This window comes from Epinephelus lanceolatus, chromosome 22 (genome assembly GCF_041903045.1).
Source record: "Epinephelus lanceolatus isolate andai-2023 chromosome 22, ASM4190304v1, whole genome shotgun sequence".
Lineage (NCBI taxonomy): Eukaryota > Metazoa > Chordata > Actinopteri > Perciformes > Serranidae > Epinephelus > Epinephelus lanceolatus.
The window spans coordinates 22089330-22106809 of record NC_135755.1 but is presented as its reverse complement, the minus strand read 5'-3'; the positions used below and the strand labels follow the sequence as shown (position 1 = coordinate 22106809).

General features: G+C 39.0%; 2 protein-coding genes across 2 annotated transcripts; both read right to left on the bottom strand.

Annotated features, from left to right (window-relative positions):
- Nucleotides 1-1083: 1083 nt before the first annotated feature.
- LOC117272736 (uncharacterized) lies at nt 1084-7673 on the bottom strand. Its single transcript, XM_033651779.2, has 4 exons — nt 7548-7673; nt 7275-7416; nt 6444-6755; nt 1084-4458 (listed from the first exon to the last, which is right to left on the bottom strand). The coding sequence occupies exons 2-4, from the start codon at nt 7401-7403 to the stop codon at nt 4318-4320; spliced, it is 582 nt and encodes a 193-aa protein (XP_033507670.1). The 5' UTR covers nt 7404-7416; nt 7548-7673; the 3' UTR covers nt 1084-4317.
- A 1943-nt stretch (nt 7674-9616) lies between these two features.
- On the bottom strand, nt 9617-16716 carry LOC117246333 (uncharacterized). Its single transcript, XM_033610190.2, has 11 exons — nt 16057-16716; nt 15683-15714; nt 15453-15584; nt 15321-15360; nt 15123-15209; nt 14844-15002; nt 13950-14000; nt 13775-13853; nt 13428-13542; nt 13201-13300; nt 9617-11922 (listed from the first exon to the last, which is right to left on the bottom strand). The coding sequence occupies exons 1-11, from the start codon at nt 16389-16391 to the stop codon at nt 10929-10931; spliced, it is 2124 nt and encodes a 707-aa protein (XP_033466081.1). The 5' UTR covers nt 16392-16716; the 3' UTR covers nt 9617-10928.
- Nucleotides 16717-17480: the final 764 nt, after the last annotated feature.

Here is a 17480-nt window from a genome sequence, read left to right as displayed (position 1 = left end):
GTTAATAGTTTCAGTCCACTGTATCCCAAGCTTTAGAGCTTCAGGCATGGATGGATTACTGCACAGACTGACCAGGCACAGGCTCATGGGCCCAAAGAGTCTGGGGGCACCCGTGGCCTTCACCTGCAAAATGCCATTCAAATTAATATGTACTGACCAGAAAGAGTTTAATAATGACTACAAAGAGACACAAAAAGACCACAAAGAGTTGCAAAGGAGTTGCAAAGAAACACAAAACTACAAAAAGAGGCAAAACAACCACAGACACAAAATGACCAAAACACAAAAAAAATGACCTCAGAGAGACACAAAACCCCAAACAGATGCATAACGATTACAAACACGCACAAAAAAAAGATGCAAAATCACAACATAGTCTGTGTGTCTTGCTCCTGTGTGGGAGAAGTGGTGGGGCCTTTTACATATCTGTGCCCAGGGACCCTTTGTCTCATAGTCCGCCCACAGGCCCACGTGTTATATTCTATATTTGTTGTGTTTTTTATGCTAAATTTAATCTGAAAATTAACTAGTCATTCTAGGTGTCACATTAATGTGTTGGAGTCAAAAACAAATATAAAGAAGCATCAAATGGAAATACTCAACTAAAGTACTTGAGTAAATGCACTTAGTTACTTTTCACCACTGTGTAAAACATGGCTAAATACAATGTAAATTCATATGTTCTGTGTATGATTAGTGTTGACTTAGTTTTGGGTGCAGGACAACTCCCCCAAATCCCAAAAATATGTGCTAATACGATAAGTTTTAACTGAATCCAACCTGACCCCAAAGATAAGCAGAATCACTCTGCAGAATATAGTATAACACAGATCTCTTTGTCCAAGGAGGACATTTTGGAAGACAAAAGGAGACCATAAAAATCCTGTCTTAATTGTCCCTGCAATATACAGTATATGTAATTTCACAGCTAGGAAATTAGGAATATCTTAATTAAAGTGACACCAAATAATTACAAAGAAAAAAAATGATTGATTTCACATCTGTTATCATTATCTTTGATGTAACCATTACACACAGGCAGCAATGGAGTGTAAAAAAGCTAATGTGAACAAAACACAAGGGTTACGACTGTTATAATCTTTAATGCACATCCAGTTATTCATCACGGAGATAAAGGAAAAACACGGCAGTAAGAAATCCACCATACCAACAAGTCTGGAAGTCACAGTTCATTCACTCAGTGGGTCTATGCTGCATCAGGCATTGAACGGTACCATGAAGTTGTTGTGGTGCAGCATGGCAAGCCCTTTAACGTTTCATCAGCAGGACTGACGAGGAGCCATTTTGTTTTCACTTGTGGAGATGATATTTGAACATGTCAAAATGTCATTTTGACTAGTTAATATGTTAGTCGAAGATATCTGTAAAACAATTTTAACAATGTTAAAAACATATTTAAACATGTAGAAATTACATTTAGTTAAAAGTGATATACAGATATCTTAATTTTATTTAATCATAGATATCAGTAACTCAGTTTTCACCAGTAAAAATAACAATTGCAGATATTTATAATTAATTTCCCACTAGTGGAAATGTAATTTATCATTCCAGATGTCAACAAATGTATTTCTGATATGTCTGGCATATCAACAAACCATTTCAAATATGTGGACATCATATCATTTAAGTAGCACAAAGCCATTGGTCAGCTGTTAAATTCGCATATTGATGTGGTCGCACTTTTTTGATTTCTAAAATTCAATTCTGCCTAGTTATAAGAAGGAATTGTACACATTGCAGATAAAACTGTTACTAGGACAAACGTAATTTTACACTAGTTACAATTCTGAGCTGACATAAATAATCCAACTTTAATTAGTTGCAATTTAAAAATATCTACAACTCATTTCTCATGTGAATGTTCACGAGAGATATTTGTACCTTAATTACAACTAGTCAACTTCTTCCATTGACTTCTATTAAAACTCAATTGAAGATATCTACAATTCAACTTTGACGTGTTACAGTGCCAAGTTGACATATCCATAATATTATTTTGACTGGGTGCACTTCTAATTAATGATATCTGCAACTCAATTCTCACTAGTCAAAATGTTAATTATCGATATTAACAATTATATTCTTAGTAGCTGAAATGTACATTGTTCCTACATTACAGATATATATGGAATTTTAGACATCTTAAATTCAATTCTGACAAGCCAAAATTACACTATGGATATGGCTTCTTTGAATTTTAACACGTCAAAACTTAATTATAGATATATATAGATATGTAATTGAGTTTGAATGGAAGTCAATGGTAAAAGCTGACTTGTTGTAATTAAGTTACGGATATCTACAATGATCATTTCCACTAATAAATGAATCATTGGTATGAAGAATTAACATTTTGACTAGTGACAAATGAACTGTAGATATCTTTAATTAGAATCGCTAACTGTCAAAATTATACTATGGTAAATTACATTATGGATATGTCGACTTGGAATTTTAATCTGTTAAAATTTTAATTATAGATATCTGTAAATTACTTTGAATAGAAGTCAATGGTAGAAACTGAGTAGTTGTAATTAAGTTACAGATAACGACAATGATCTCTTTAACAAAGAATCAAGAATTATCAAGAATTAACATTTTGACAGGTGAGAAATGATTTGTAGATATCTTTAATTGGAATTGCTACGAGTCAAAATTAGATTATTGGCATGTCAACGTGGAATTTTTACCTGTTAAAATTTTAATTATAAATATCTGCAATTGAGTTTGAATGGAAGTCAATGGTAAAATTTGACTTGTTGTAATTAAGTTACAGATAACTACACTGATCATTTCCACTAATAAATTAATCATTGATATCAAGAATTAACATTTTGACTTGTGAGAAATGAATTGTAAATAATTTAATTGGAATTGCTTCTAGTGTACTTACATTATGGATATGTCGACATGGAATTTTAACACGTTAATATTTTAATTATAGATATCTGTAAATGACTTTGAATAGAAGTCAATAGTAAAAGTTGACTTGTTATTAAGTTACAGATATCTACAATGATCATTCACACTAATAAATTAATCATTGATATCAAGAATTAACATTTTGACTAGTGAGAATTGGACTTGCTACTAGTCAAAATTACATTGCGGAAAAGTATATTATGAATATGTCAACTTGGAATTTTAACCTTTTACAATTTTAATCATCTGTAAATGACTTTGAATAGAAGTCAATGGTAAAAGCTAATTAGTTGTAATTAAGTAACAGATAACTACAGTGGTCATTTTAACTAAGAATCAAGAATTGACATTTTGACTGGTGAGAACTGAAATTGCTACTAGTCAAAGTCACATTAAGGATATGTTGGTTTGGAGGTCTAACTAGTGAAAAAGCAAATGATGATTTCTACAGTTGCTGTAAAAGCTACTGATGAAATGTTAAAGGGCTTGTCATGAGTGCAGTGTGTTTGATACATTTGGCGAGACAGTACATTCCTACTGTAAACTAAAAATCTACCACAGTGGTTCTCAAACTTCCTCTCTCCTTCCTAAGAGGGGCATGACAGAAAAGATTTGAGAACGACTGTATTTACAGTTCAAACTTGTGAACGGTGCAGCAGCATATTCAAGTATAACATCAGGAGAGAACTTGGTGACCAGAGCAGCAAACATGACACTTGATCATCACAGATTGTGCCGAACCATAAACATTACAAGCATTCAGTCTATACGTGACAACACGAGATCTGATATGGAATTATCTAGATTAGATATGTTAATAAGGTGTGACATTAAAAGCTCAGTGATCTATTAAAATAGCTAATGGCTACAGATTCAGCTGCACATCAGTCACAGTTTATCAGTTGTGTTTTTGGTTACATTCTAGCGTTTCTTAGATATTGGAGTGTTAGGAACAGCAGATAATTAGTCATCAAAGGCAAATCCATTTAAATAAAAATAAATTACACACTGTATACAAAAAAAATACATTTTCAAACAGTCTAACTCTGCCACTTCACAAAGCAAACCAACCTTTATACAGTTAAAGGTCTGCACTCACTTCTTTGTCAAAGGAAATAGCAACCGAGGCAAACTAGAGGTCATTTTAGCACTTGCTGTGGAAATACCAACGTCTGGGAAAAGCTGTCTACAGGGCTTTGTTAAAGGAGCTTAGTTGTGATTTTAGTTAAGCAGCACATTTTATAACCTCTAGTGTTCACAGAGTATATCCCACACTGCTTAATATTCAATTTGGAATACATGAAAGGGAAAGCTGGCTGTTAGTGTTGAGTGAGTTCATTCATAGACGTTGTTGGATTGAGACTAAGAAAATCAGATCTCTTGTGTTCCTTCCCTCTCTGTGTGTAAGACATGGAGGGTCTGCGCAGCATGGTCAGACCAGTGGACTAGCTCCAGCAGCACTCGATAGGTCCACATTTTGAGCCCGAAAGCTCCCCCAGCGCCATCAGTTTCCTACACAGAAGAGAGCAACTTAATGTCCACCGCCTTTTGTTATACCAAGATACAGAACAGAAAATAAGACATGGTTTACATGCTCATGGCTATTCCACTATCATCCTGAATATGACAATAGTCATGTAAACAGCATATTCCGTTTGGAGTTCCCAAATTAGAATTTATTCTCAATGTAGCGTTTTCCGATTAAGACATGTGGAACATGCCGGTATTAGTCTGGGTTTAGGAACAGTCTTTGGGCATACATACAGCGCATTTGGAATATGCATCCCAGCTGGGGTTTTAACCACAGTTTGCGACACACGGCTTCTTGTCAATTTACGGTCAGCTCTGTGCGTTGTCGTGGATAGGTTCTACACAAACCAACTCGCCAACAGTTTACAAGGCTGGAGTAGAAATGCATGCCCAAAAGAAAAGCCCACATTTCTGGTCAGATGACGGAACACACCTTACTTACAAACATTTTGAATATGTGCAAGGTTTTGGATATGTGCAAATATGACAACACCAAATCCTACTTTGATGCGAAGAAGCAAAATGGTAAGCATTTTTAGCTGTTCCACCTTTTAGAAGGCTATTTTGACGTGATAAATGACATGTTAGAACACCTTAATTGGAGTATGCACACTTGCATGTGAAGAAGAGTATTAGTGGCATATATGAATTTTCATTTTACATGTAAACAGCTCAGTAGGAATATTATCTTTTTCAGAATAAGGGCAATGTTCCTATTTGGTTCCTAAGTCAAAGTTACTAATTGCAGCTGTGTTTGTGACAAATTCAGCTTCACTTTTAGCTCCGTTTGGGTCTCCACCACCTCCTGAGGGAAATATCTGTCTGTTTAGCTGCTAAATACTCCACTGTGTTAACCAGCTGGTTACTAACTTTGTCTGCCTGCTGTTTGGGTGCTGAGCAGGTGATGTAAAATGGGTTAATCAGAGCTTTTACACAGTAATAAGCTGCCTGTTGTGGCCCAAATAATGCTATGAAAGAGAAGCAGAATAGTAAAGTTGAAGGTTTGAAAACCAAAACAGTAAGCTGAAAGATGCTAAGATAGTGGTTTCATCACAAGGAGCGGCAGCTTTCACAATAAACATTTAATCCATTGTTAATATAAAAGTATTTATTGATTTATACAACTTTAAACTAAACCAAAAGATTATCATGGATATCTAAGCCATTATGTCAGTGATTGAATCTTTGTTCCCAGCATTAGTCATATTCACTTCAGGGTATTATTCATATAATACAGGGTTTAGTCACACCCTTGCTGAGGCTTTAGGTTTTCCATTTAATTGTTGTGTTATTAAGACATAAGAAAGGGCTGACAGCTTCTTAATACCCTACTTTGTGGAGCCTGTTTGTGCTGAATGTCTCCAACAGATTTGGTGTAGATGTAAAACTGAACTTCATGTAGAAAAGCAGGCCACCTTAATGATGACATACTAAGGGCATTTTGGCCTCTGATGTCCCACTGGGAACGAGTATACACACACAAAATGTTTAAAGGTATACTACGCAGGAATTGTTGGTTCTTGTTGGTAAACAATATCACCACTGAAAGTGAAAGTAAAATCCAACTCCAGATTTACTCTCGTTCCCTATACTTGTCTTTTTTGTTCTGGCGCTGTGTCCATGATATTTGTAGCTTCCTCTTGGATGTGTGCTGCTTACAGTCTGGCACCTGGTTGCTACTGATTTATGAGTCTCGACCTTACCTACGCGCTGTGCCCAGGAACGTTCCACACACAACAAAATAAGAATTCAATAGGAAAATACAGGCTGCACATAAATAGACTGCAAGACACTTTAAGTGGGTTATACGTGATGATTTACCAGGATAAACTTGAGATTTGTAGCAGTGCCTTTGGAATGCTTTTCAGTGTAGACCTTATTTGAAATTAATTCACATAAAAATACTTAAGTACATTGTGTTTTTCTGTGCGTGTATGTAGAAATAAAAACTAATCATGACAAAGTACCTCATTGCACTGATGGTCTGGGGTGACTTCCAGGGTCATGTTCTCGGTCTCCACCAGACTTTTGGTGCTGAAGAGCAGGTGCTCCAGGCGGAGTCGGACGTTCTTCCTCATGGTCTCGTAGTCGCCCTCCAGCTCACCCCACTCCTCCTCTTCCTTCAGGATGACACAGTGGATCAGCCCCAGGCACTGCCGCAGAGCTGAGTGCAGCAACCGCACCTGCTGCTCCGTGCTAGGCTCCTCCGAGTCTGGGGACGGGGACACCAAGCGTCCTCCATCAGGGGTGGTGTCCGACAAGAAGGTCTCCCTTTCTTTCTGAAAGGGACGAGAGAAGAGGTGTCCACTTGGGCGCAGAGCAAACACATGCAAGGTGCTTGTATAGCCTTGCACTTGTGCCTTTAATTTTATTTGAACTCAATTACAAATTTAACACTGAGTGACAGAGGTATTGATTATATTGATCGATTAAAAGGTGTTCTGAAGGGAAGATGAGGCACAGAGGCATGACAGCAGGAAAAAATCCAATACACTTTATCCATTAAGCACCCCAGGGAAAATGGAGGGGAGGGGAGGTGGAGGAAGGGGGAGGAGGGTCTTTTAGTATGATTACACTGCACCACAGCATCCTTTTTTTAACAATACACAAGTGCACACTGGTGAATGTTAATGTACATACAGTAAAACACATAAGTGAAACGCGACAGGTAGCTACTACAGCCTCAGTACAAAAACATGCTCGTGTGAAAGCAAGCCACAAGTAACGGGAAGGGGAGTGTGTCACACCGCCTGACGAGTGTGAGGTAAGCAGGACGAGTGTGTAAACTGATAACTCACGAATAGCTGGAGCAGACGACTACATTCGTGGTGCAATAGCCGGGCAAGAGCCACCGCTCGCCCCGTGTCCGACGGACCAGTCACCGGCGTGTCCAGCGCTGTTATCTGCTGCTCCTCCTGCTCTGCCATTTGCACTCCAGCCCTGTTTAAATAGGTGGGTTAGCAGCGAGCTGGATGAAGACCGAGCAGGGAAACTAGTCCCCCCCTCCCCACCCCCGACGTCGTCAATGTTGGCAGCGAAACAACGTTTTTACATCCCGTTTAGATACTTACTCTCAACGCGAACCGGAGATCGTCACGGCGAGGGTTAATGAAGCGTGTTTATGTCGGTGTTCATGTTGGCATGTACGCAGCGAGAGGGGATTTAATTGGTTCCGCAAGCCACAGGGGCGTTTTTAGGGGGACGCACAGGAGGGCCTTTTTTCTCCCCAAAAACGTCACCATGTGGCCCACCCATCCTTCCTCAAATAATAAATACTCTCTTTATTGGGTTGTCTCGGTCACTGTACGCTAATGTGGAAAACCAACACAATATTTTCTGACCAATAACATACTGAGTCTGTCAAACATGCACACAGCTATTTCATCTGTGGAGAGCTGAGACCTTTGACTTTATTTTATTCCCCTTTTCCTTTAGTCTGATTTTAAAACACATTTAGAAAGTGCGTTTTTTTAATCTTATACATACAGAAAAATGTTTTTTGGGGATACAAATTAGCAAAAAAATGCATTTAATTAGTGTTATTAGCAAAATACCATTCCCACAAAATAAATATACAGCACATGTTAAGAGGACAGTTTTTGTACGGTTATTATTATTTATTTATTTATTTTTGGATGGTTTGTGAAGACGCTGCCCTGGGCATTGTTGTAAATAAAGATGGACTTATAATTCAGTCATTCATTCATTTTCCGTAACCGTTTAAGTGTTGGGTGGGCTGGTACCTAACCCAGCTGACACTGGGTGAGGCGGGGTACACCCTGGACAGGTCACCAGACAGGGCTGACACATAGACATGGACTGTACCCAGAGAAAACCCTGAACTTTGAACCCACCCACCCTCTGTTCGAACCAGGAACCCTCTTGCTGCGAGGTGACAATGCTAACCACTGTACCACCAATTTTTTTATTGTTTTAAGGAATATGTATATTATAATTATTTTTCAGTGGGTGTATTCATTTGGATCCTCAATTGGTATCAGTGTATATGTTGGCAGTAGGGATAAACAACATTAGATGTCATATCCAATACGCTGATATATAACAACTAATTTGGTCGATAACCGATGCCGACATCAATATATCCATTTTTTACTCCACCTAAGTTCAGTGATCATCAAGTCTCTTCTGTAGTGGAATTAACATCATATTATACATGAATACTCTTATCTTCATGGCCCATCAGCAGATGGAGACATGAAATACAATACTTTTCAGTGTATATATTTATTCATTGTGCAAAATGAGAAAAAGCATGTTTGCCAATTCCAATAGCTCATTTTAAAGCCAATATCGGACGATACATTGTGCCGATATTATTGTGCATCCCTAGTTGGCAAATAAATACAGAAATGTCAAAGCTATGTTTGATTTAATGTAGTTTTTTAAAGTCAATTTCTCCTTCATTGAGCCAGTAGGTCCCATTTAGATATGACATCTCTTCTTCCAGGGAGTCCTGATTTAGATTGCTAATATTAGGATTATACCTTTAAGTCCTTTGTCTATGAATATAACTTCCTGAGACCTGAATTTTTGTTTGGTATGCATTTTTATAATTAAGTCCCAACATCCTAAAATGAGATGATAATAAAGCTTGTCATGTCTTCAAACGAGTACTTCCTTAGCAAGCGTCTTAGCTTGTTACTGTTGCTAAAATTGGTCAAATTTGTTGCCATGTCAAACTACAAACTTTATTAATCATAAATAAACAAGTTTCAACCATAAAATGGGATCAGGTTTTGGACCTAGTCCACTTTTGTTTCGGGATCAGCTGCAGAGATGGCTGCCATCTTGTTTTTACATGGATTTGTATTGTGGTTTGCTACCACTAGATGCCACAAAAAAGTGTCCACGAACGAGGACAACAGGTCTACGTCAACAGTTATTATGGTGATATGTGCTTGTGTCTGCTCTGTGTCAGTTTTATTAGCTTTTTTATGTTATAACCTACCCTATGTACCTTGATGTTGTTTTATCTGATTTTTGGTTACTCTAGTTTGTCTATCAACCTAGTCTAGTCATTTGACTAAATCTGGTATATATACATCAAATTGATGTTGTGTCCCTGATACATAAATGAACCAGAATCACATTCTTCAAAGCATGTCAATAATTCTAATAATAAACTTCAGAATACATTTTATTACAGTTATTCTGAACACATTTCCTGATAAATGAAGATCATAAGATTACACATGGTCAGTAGTCGTGGCAGTGCACAGAGGTATAATTATTTAAGAGTGCTTGAAAAAGAAACTGACAAAAGCTATTTCCATCATAACACCACTGCCTGCATAGTCTTTACTGTGAAGAGTACAATTTAGAAGGGACGTGACACTGCTCAGGTTCTGGAAGGTGAAAACAATCAAACAAGAAACGTAATGTAGATCTTTTCTTTACAAAATGAGGTAATAGGCATAAAGTGTACAGTCTATGGTAGTAGGCCTTTTTTTTTAATCTGTTGCATAGCGTGCTGTTTCACTGTCACACTGTAATGACTGACTGGAACATCTGAACAGAACACAGCCACGGTTAATCTTATTAGGAACACCTGTTATTTTCCTACTGCAGTAAGTCAATTAAGAAAACATCTCGCCTTTCTCAATGGATTTTAAAACCTACTTATATCTATATATACAGATTTATCTAAAGGTACAAACTAAAAATTCCTTTTTTAAATCTTTTATTGTAATCTTACATCAAGGATTTTTTGACACTGAGATCTTTATTTGGTTGTAGTTTTTGCTCACAGTTCATTTGTTCTGTTAAAGGTCTAATGTGTAGGATTCAGTGGCATCTATCAGTGAGGTTGTGGAGTGCAACCAACCGAGACTTCCCCCATGTACCCAGCGTGTAGGAGAACCACAGTGGCTAAGGCGAAAATGCATGTGCTGTAGACACAGTGGATTCTAAGGTAACCATAACACACAGATTCTTAATTTCAAATGATAATACACTAATGAAAACATGGCTATGAATATTATGTTCCCTTTATGACAACAGGTGCCACTACATCCTACACACTGGACCTTTAAGTAACTGAAACTACTAGAAGTGACCCAATTATGTCAATGATACTCATGGATTCACATTAAATGTCATTTGTGACTTTCTTGTAAAATATGTACAATCATCTTGCAGTCTTTTTTTTTATCTCTAAAAAATGTTAACATACACACATATATACAAACACCAAAATGTTACAAAATATTCAGTAAGTGGTAAAAGAGTGTGTAATCTATAATATTATGAATCATACCCCCTGATATAAGTAGCTCTGTACTGTATATGACTACTGTGTTACAATCTGTGGAGATAAAGTCTGTTGTTCTAAATATTTAGAATATCAGCTTATCAACTTCTGACAGGTCCTTCAGTCTTTTGTTCCTTTTTAAAATCAACACTTTACATTAAGTTCTTGTTTAGCTCATTCTCTAGATTAAACTGTCTCCCTGAACCTCGGCACACTGTAACAGGATCTGTCTCTCTCCTTGTCTCTCCCATACAGTCCCCTCATCTTCCTTCCTCCTCTCCCCGTTAGCCTCCCACATCATGTCCCCTACATCCTGAGGACTGCCACCCACCACCACCCTGTCCCACAGCTCACCCTCCCCAGGTAGCTGTGCATCCTCATGAGCCCCCCTGCCCCACTGCACAGGCTGCTGGGAGGCCAGGGATGCGGTGGAGGGCAGTGTGGTGACGGAGCTCAGGGTGAGGAGGGTGCTCTGGGGGTCCGCAATGGCCATGGATGTGACAGTGCTGGCAGGAAGGGAGGAGAGCTGGATGAGCTGGGGGTGGCTGATGCTGGAGAGGTGAGCTGGAGATGCAGTGGTAAGGTGCAGCAAGGTGGGGGCTTGCTGCTGGTGTGCCACCTGCACCACATGATGCGAGGGCAGTTGGAGGAACTGGCCCTGAGATACATCTACTGGAGTCTGTGGTGCGAGTGGGAGCACTACCTGCTGCAGTGGAGTGAGCGTGGTATTCACCACTTCCTGTTTCTCCTGGCTGACAGAGGGCTGGTCAGGCTGGGTGAGCATCGGGACAGTCTCTAGGGTCGGGCTAAGCACTGGGACAGTCTGTGAGGTTGGGCTGAGCACTGAGACAGTCTCTGGGGTCTGGCTAAGCACTGGAACAGTCTCTGGGGTCGGGGTAAGCACTGGGGCAGTCTCTGATTTCTGGGTGGGCACTGGGACAGTCTCTTGGTTTAGGGTGGGACTGCTTATTACTGAACCACCATTAGCTGCTAGAGCTTCAGCTATGAGCACCTCAGGGTGACTCTTGGCCTTGTGGGCAACAACTGAGTCCTTTTTCTCAAACTTTTTGCTGCAAATGGAGCAGGAGAATTGGTAGGAGGCTTCTGCGTCGTGCTTCTTCATGTGCCAGTTTAAGGAGGCCTTCTGACGGCAGGTGAAGCCACAGATCTCACACCTGCCACAGGGTGGAGACAAAGGCCAGGTTATAGTCTGAACTGACTTCAAACTCGAGTCTCATCTGTGACTCTTTGCTTCCAGTTTCACTCGGACTTGCTCAGAAACAGTTGTGGAAGAAGTATTCAGATCTAGTAAGTAAACCTAGTAATACCACAATGTAAAATATACTCCATTACAGTAAAAAATGACTAAAGTAAAAGCACAAAAGTATCATCAGCAAATTTTACTTAGAGTTTAAAAGTAAAAGTACTCACTATGCAGGCACAATGGTCTCAGTGACACTTATATCATCATACTTTGTACGAACAGATCATTATTATTATGAAGCATATAAATAAATAATGTAATATTGCAGAAATTGAGGTGATTCTACTGTTTTATTTATAACTGGATGGTTTAATTTACTGTATACTGTATTTTTACAATTTTTATCTGCAAAGTAACTTGTAACTCAGCTGACAGACACATGTAGTTAAGCAGAAGTATAATACAAAATTACAATATTCAAGTTAAGCACAAGTACCTCAGAACTGTACCTTAGAATAGAAATCAACAAAATACATCACATAACGAAACGACTGTCTGATACAGACAAACTGCTATCACAATGCAACTAAGATTTTGGCTTATAAAAAAGGGTTCATAATCTTAATCAAAGCCTGGATACATGATTATACAGCAGGGCTGGGTGATATAACCACTATGTAAGATATATCGATATATTTTCAAGCAAGATATAAATTTAGACAACACCTTTTATATCGATAAAGGGACAAGTTGAGTTATGTAACGCACACCAGTGTGCATCTCTCCTATCTCAAACTCTCTGCACAGCTCCGCCCCACTCACTTAGAAGTTCTCCAGCAACACTAAGAGAAACAGACTCACAAAAAAAAATGTTTTAGGTACTGAAGAATTCATCTTAATGAGTAGTATGTAAATGTGTATGTGTCATAAATGTGCATGTGATTGGATATATTATGATTTCTTTGTTACCATGGCACAAAAGGGGGAGTACAGAACAACAAAAACCAAATAAACAGTAACACAAAACAAAACAGAAAAGAAAAAAAAACAATGGTTTCCACATCAGCCAAGTTGCTGATTGAAACATTGGCATCAGTGCGTCTCTACCTATCCTTCATCTTCCGATGCCAGCATTTTTTTATTAGGTTTTCTTCAGAATAATGGAACGAAGCCAGACTCACAAAGCTTGTCCTATTCTTGAGGTTCTTTTACAACACTCACGGTACCGCACATTGATGTTGCTACTCACTGTATTGGCTTCTCTCCTGTGTGAATCATCCTGTGCACAGCGAGGTTATGGGAACTCTTGAAGGCGCGCGCACAGTACTCACAGATGTAGTCCCTTTGATCTGAAAGACAGATGATGAGCATAATTAACAAACTACATACTTTTACACATTTTAGACAGCTCAGAGATTATTAAATTGTTTTCATAACCAAATAAACTTGTGGTAAACCTGTGTGCCCTAGCATCACCTGTATGATGTTTAGCGTGGCGCAGCAGCTGCTTCTGCAGACGAAACAAGCGCCCACACGAGGGGTGATCACACACATACTTCTTTTTAAGCAAGTGCTGGTATTTGATGTGGTGCTGAAATAAAGAGATGAGAAAGAAAAGTAGATATCACGGTAAACACACCCAACCTAAGATGCTTTGTGCCTGAAGGTAAGCTCACAGATCTGAAACAGTGTGTAAAAATCCAGTGCACTAATGTGGTTTCTGTGGCTTGGCTAATATTGTTGCTGCTGTGCGGTACTACATTCAGATAGTTCCTTTAAGAAAATTTGGAGCTATCATGGTTACAGCTGACAGGAAGGCAAACCTGTAGGTAGCGTGGGTGGGCCAAGACAGTACCACAGCCCTCAATTTCACAGCGGACGTACTGCACTGGGGGCTTTTTCCTATATGGACAGAAAAAAAGAGAAACTGTATTATAATCACATTGGGTCCAAATGATGTGTGTCATCTACAGTGAATAATGCAACTGAGACTGTTACCTTTGTTTTGGCAGCCGAGGGGCTTTGTCATCTTTTTGTTGTCTACCTTTCCTAAAATAAAAACAGGTCACAAAATAGAACTTGAAACGTCGGTCAATACTTTAATCCTTCTTCCAATAACATGTAATAACACGAATCTTCATCTCAAGGTACTGCACAATTTGATTTTAATTCTAGTTGCTATGGTTTAATAACAATACAATAATGACGTGAACCAATAATGGACAATCACAAAGGCAAAAACATTTTATAGTTCTCAAAAATCAAGTCGTGCAGCATCAGATGAGTCACACTGAGGTTGCTTGACTAGTTCAGCATGTTTTCAACATTGTGATGGATCAATATGTGCTCTGTGATGCTGAGATTTTTGCTTGTGGTGTCATCTTGGCGACGACTACAAAAGGGTGTTTTTGATGCTGTCTCTAGGCGGTAACATTTATTGTCATTATGTGATGTAGTACGGTACCGCTTACATTTTATTTTTGTCTGACAAAGCTTGAATACTGTCCAGCACCTTTGTTTTCTTGACTTCATGTGTTCATGTTGATGGACAGCAAATCTAACTCAGTCACAGTAAAAAAAACAGGGTGTGCTAGGCTTTAATGATCGCCCTGATTATGTTTTTTTCCCATGAGAAGCAGAGTAGGAGCATACCAATTATGTTAGCTTCCTTACTAGTGCAGTGGAAAAACCTTTTGCCAGTAATATAAGGGGGCTATGAGACCGAACACAGCCCTGCATTAAAACAGTAGGGGTCTGCATTGGTGAGGGTGTGTGACTTCAGGTAGCACAGAGACATGAAATACACCTTTTGTCAGTGTGATCAGCCGTCAGTCCTTCTGTGTTTCCTGTTAATTAATTAATTAATTAATCAATGACCAATATTTTGCTTACTTCCTGGTAGGCTCTGTGTTATTGCTCACTCGATCTCCACTCTGCAAAACAATCTCGGTTGATTCTTCCTTTTTAATGTCATCTTTTTGATCCTCCTTCTCTGACTCCTCTTTCTTGACGTCCTTTTTTTTTAGCATTGTACGCCGTCTTGATTTTTCCCTGAGGAGTTGGGGGAAAAAATCACTATTGAAACTAACATTTTAACATGAATCATGTTGAAATTCTTCATATAAAATAATATTCGTGACTCGCTATAGAAAGGCAAAGAGCTCAACATACGCTTTTGTCACGGGTTTACAGATGAGGTCATTTGGGTCATCTATGAATGGAGGGTTTTCTTCGGGAGCCGCATCTGGATCTGTAACACTAATATAGACATCAACACCACACTGGCCACAATTAAATTCACATCGGCAAATCAAACATGGAAAGCAACATTTTCTCTGCTGCGCATTCAATGAGTCGTACACCACTCACTTCTTGTCATTGCCTCCTTTCAGACAACCTGTTTTGTCCACTGAAAAGCAGAAATGATGACGTGTTATTTCAGTTTCAGATGACCGACTGTTTAGTAAGGAGTTAAAAGAATGCAGATGGTGTTTGTCTTACCACATGATGATGCCTCCATCTCTGCCTCTGGCTTGCATGCTGGTGCTAGTGTGGTGCAAGGTGCTCCAGCTGGAGGTCTCCCTTTGCCCTTCCTAGATTTGGACAGGTTTGGTCCAACAGTGTGTTTGGATGCTGAGGAAGTCAGGGTGCCCATGTATTAGTGACAAATGTAAGAACGATAATATTCATGCGTACAGATGAAATATACTTATGTGTTTATTTGTTTTTACCTTTTTGGGCTGTGGGTTTCTTTATTGCAGGTCTGTGTGAGAGAGAGAATTTACAGCCAGATGCAAAGCAAAATAAATCTGTTGCATACAAATACACAATATGCTTTAGTTCTGGTGCCCTTTGACAATGAACACAGACAGGACAACACATGCATTCAACTCATTTGTTTTGGTTTCTCTATCTGGTTAACCTATAGCTTTAAGAAACCCCAGTGATAAAGCACACTTCCTACAATTACAGCCCCATGCCTCCTTGCAGTGCAGTCACACTAGTTCTTCTGACAAGCCTCTGAGTTATGTAACGTTAGTTAGCGAGCTCGTTGCAATGGCATTGTACAGCAAAGCAGCTGAGGTGCGTTTGTGCCATCACTTACTGCATGACCGGTGTGTTTCTGGAGCGTGATCCCGCGGATCTCCCACGTCCACCACGGTGCACCCTCGCAGGTTTTTGCTTGCAGGTGGCATTTTTGGACTCGCTAACGTTAGTCCTGCCAGCTCCAGCTCCCCTGGCTCGCAAAACACGAACACCAGGCAAAGAGTCGCTGCAGTCCGGGGAGGTCACGGATTTCACAAGCCTTTTGCTTCCTCTTCTCCCGCCTGTCGGTTCACTCGAGTCCGGGGATGGTTTAGAGGCCTCCGTTGAGTCTCCAGTAATTTCAGTCCCAGGACGAGAAACGTTACCTGACACATCTTCTTCCTCCGAGTCCATGCTGCTCTTATTTAACTGCTATGACCCGGAAAGACCCGTGTTATTAACTAGCTATAAACATAGGAAATGTAAGACCAACGAAAGGCTGAAGGCCCTGGTGGGACCAAGTTTTGTTAGCTCGGTCAAGAAGAGTAAATGTTCGCGAGCGTTTCATTAACTAGCTTATTAATAAAAAACTTAAGTTGTATGATGGTTATAATATTGCAAACATTCAGCATTAGTTACTTCTTAAAGCTATAGCAAACCTCATATTTCTTTAACCGATAATAAGCCTGTATGGGATACGTCTCCTTTAAGAGTAGCAGCAGGAGCGCGGCTATGTACATCATGTTTGGACTTGCGGGCTTCCATACTAATCGAAAAGGGTGGTCATGGGAAATGTAGTTAGAATCAAAACACTCGGATTTATGCATTTAGGTTCGTGCTAAAGCCGTGAAAACAGGAATATGTCCCAGTTATATTGGTCCAGTGAATATTTGAATACTACTATTAAAGTACTTATTTAAAAAAAATAATTTATTATTGATTGTGTTATTTTGGTTTCAGATTTGGATTTTTGGCTTCTCTCAAAAATCAAACGTACAGACAGACACACAACACAAGCAGTAAATTAGTAAATAGTGTGCTTTTGTAATTTAATGTTTTAGTCTGTACTGTTTTTTGTTGCTGTTAATTATTTTTGATAGACTTTGCTGCCAGTTACTTGTTTTACGGACTTTTTCCATCATTTTATCGTGATTGCTGTCATATATTTATATCTGTCTCGCCCACTAAAGGCACTGCTGTTAAGAGCTTATTGCTCAGTCAGTATTCCCTGAATAAACAATGGTTTGATGATGATTCAGGCACAGTTTCCTTCATTATACGGCACACAATAAGGCTGTGGTGTAATGTCATGCAAGTAATAATGCTTCATTACAGTAGTGACTTACTTGAGTTTTTATATTTCTGTCAACAGTTACTTGTACTCCACTACATTACATAAATAAAACATGTACTTTTACTCCCAACACATTTTTCCTAAGCATTTTAGTTATTTAGTCTGCTGCAAAATAGGGAGGATGGAGGGAGTGAGGGATGTATGTATGA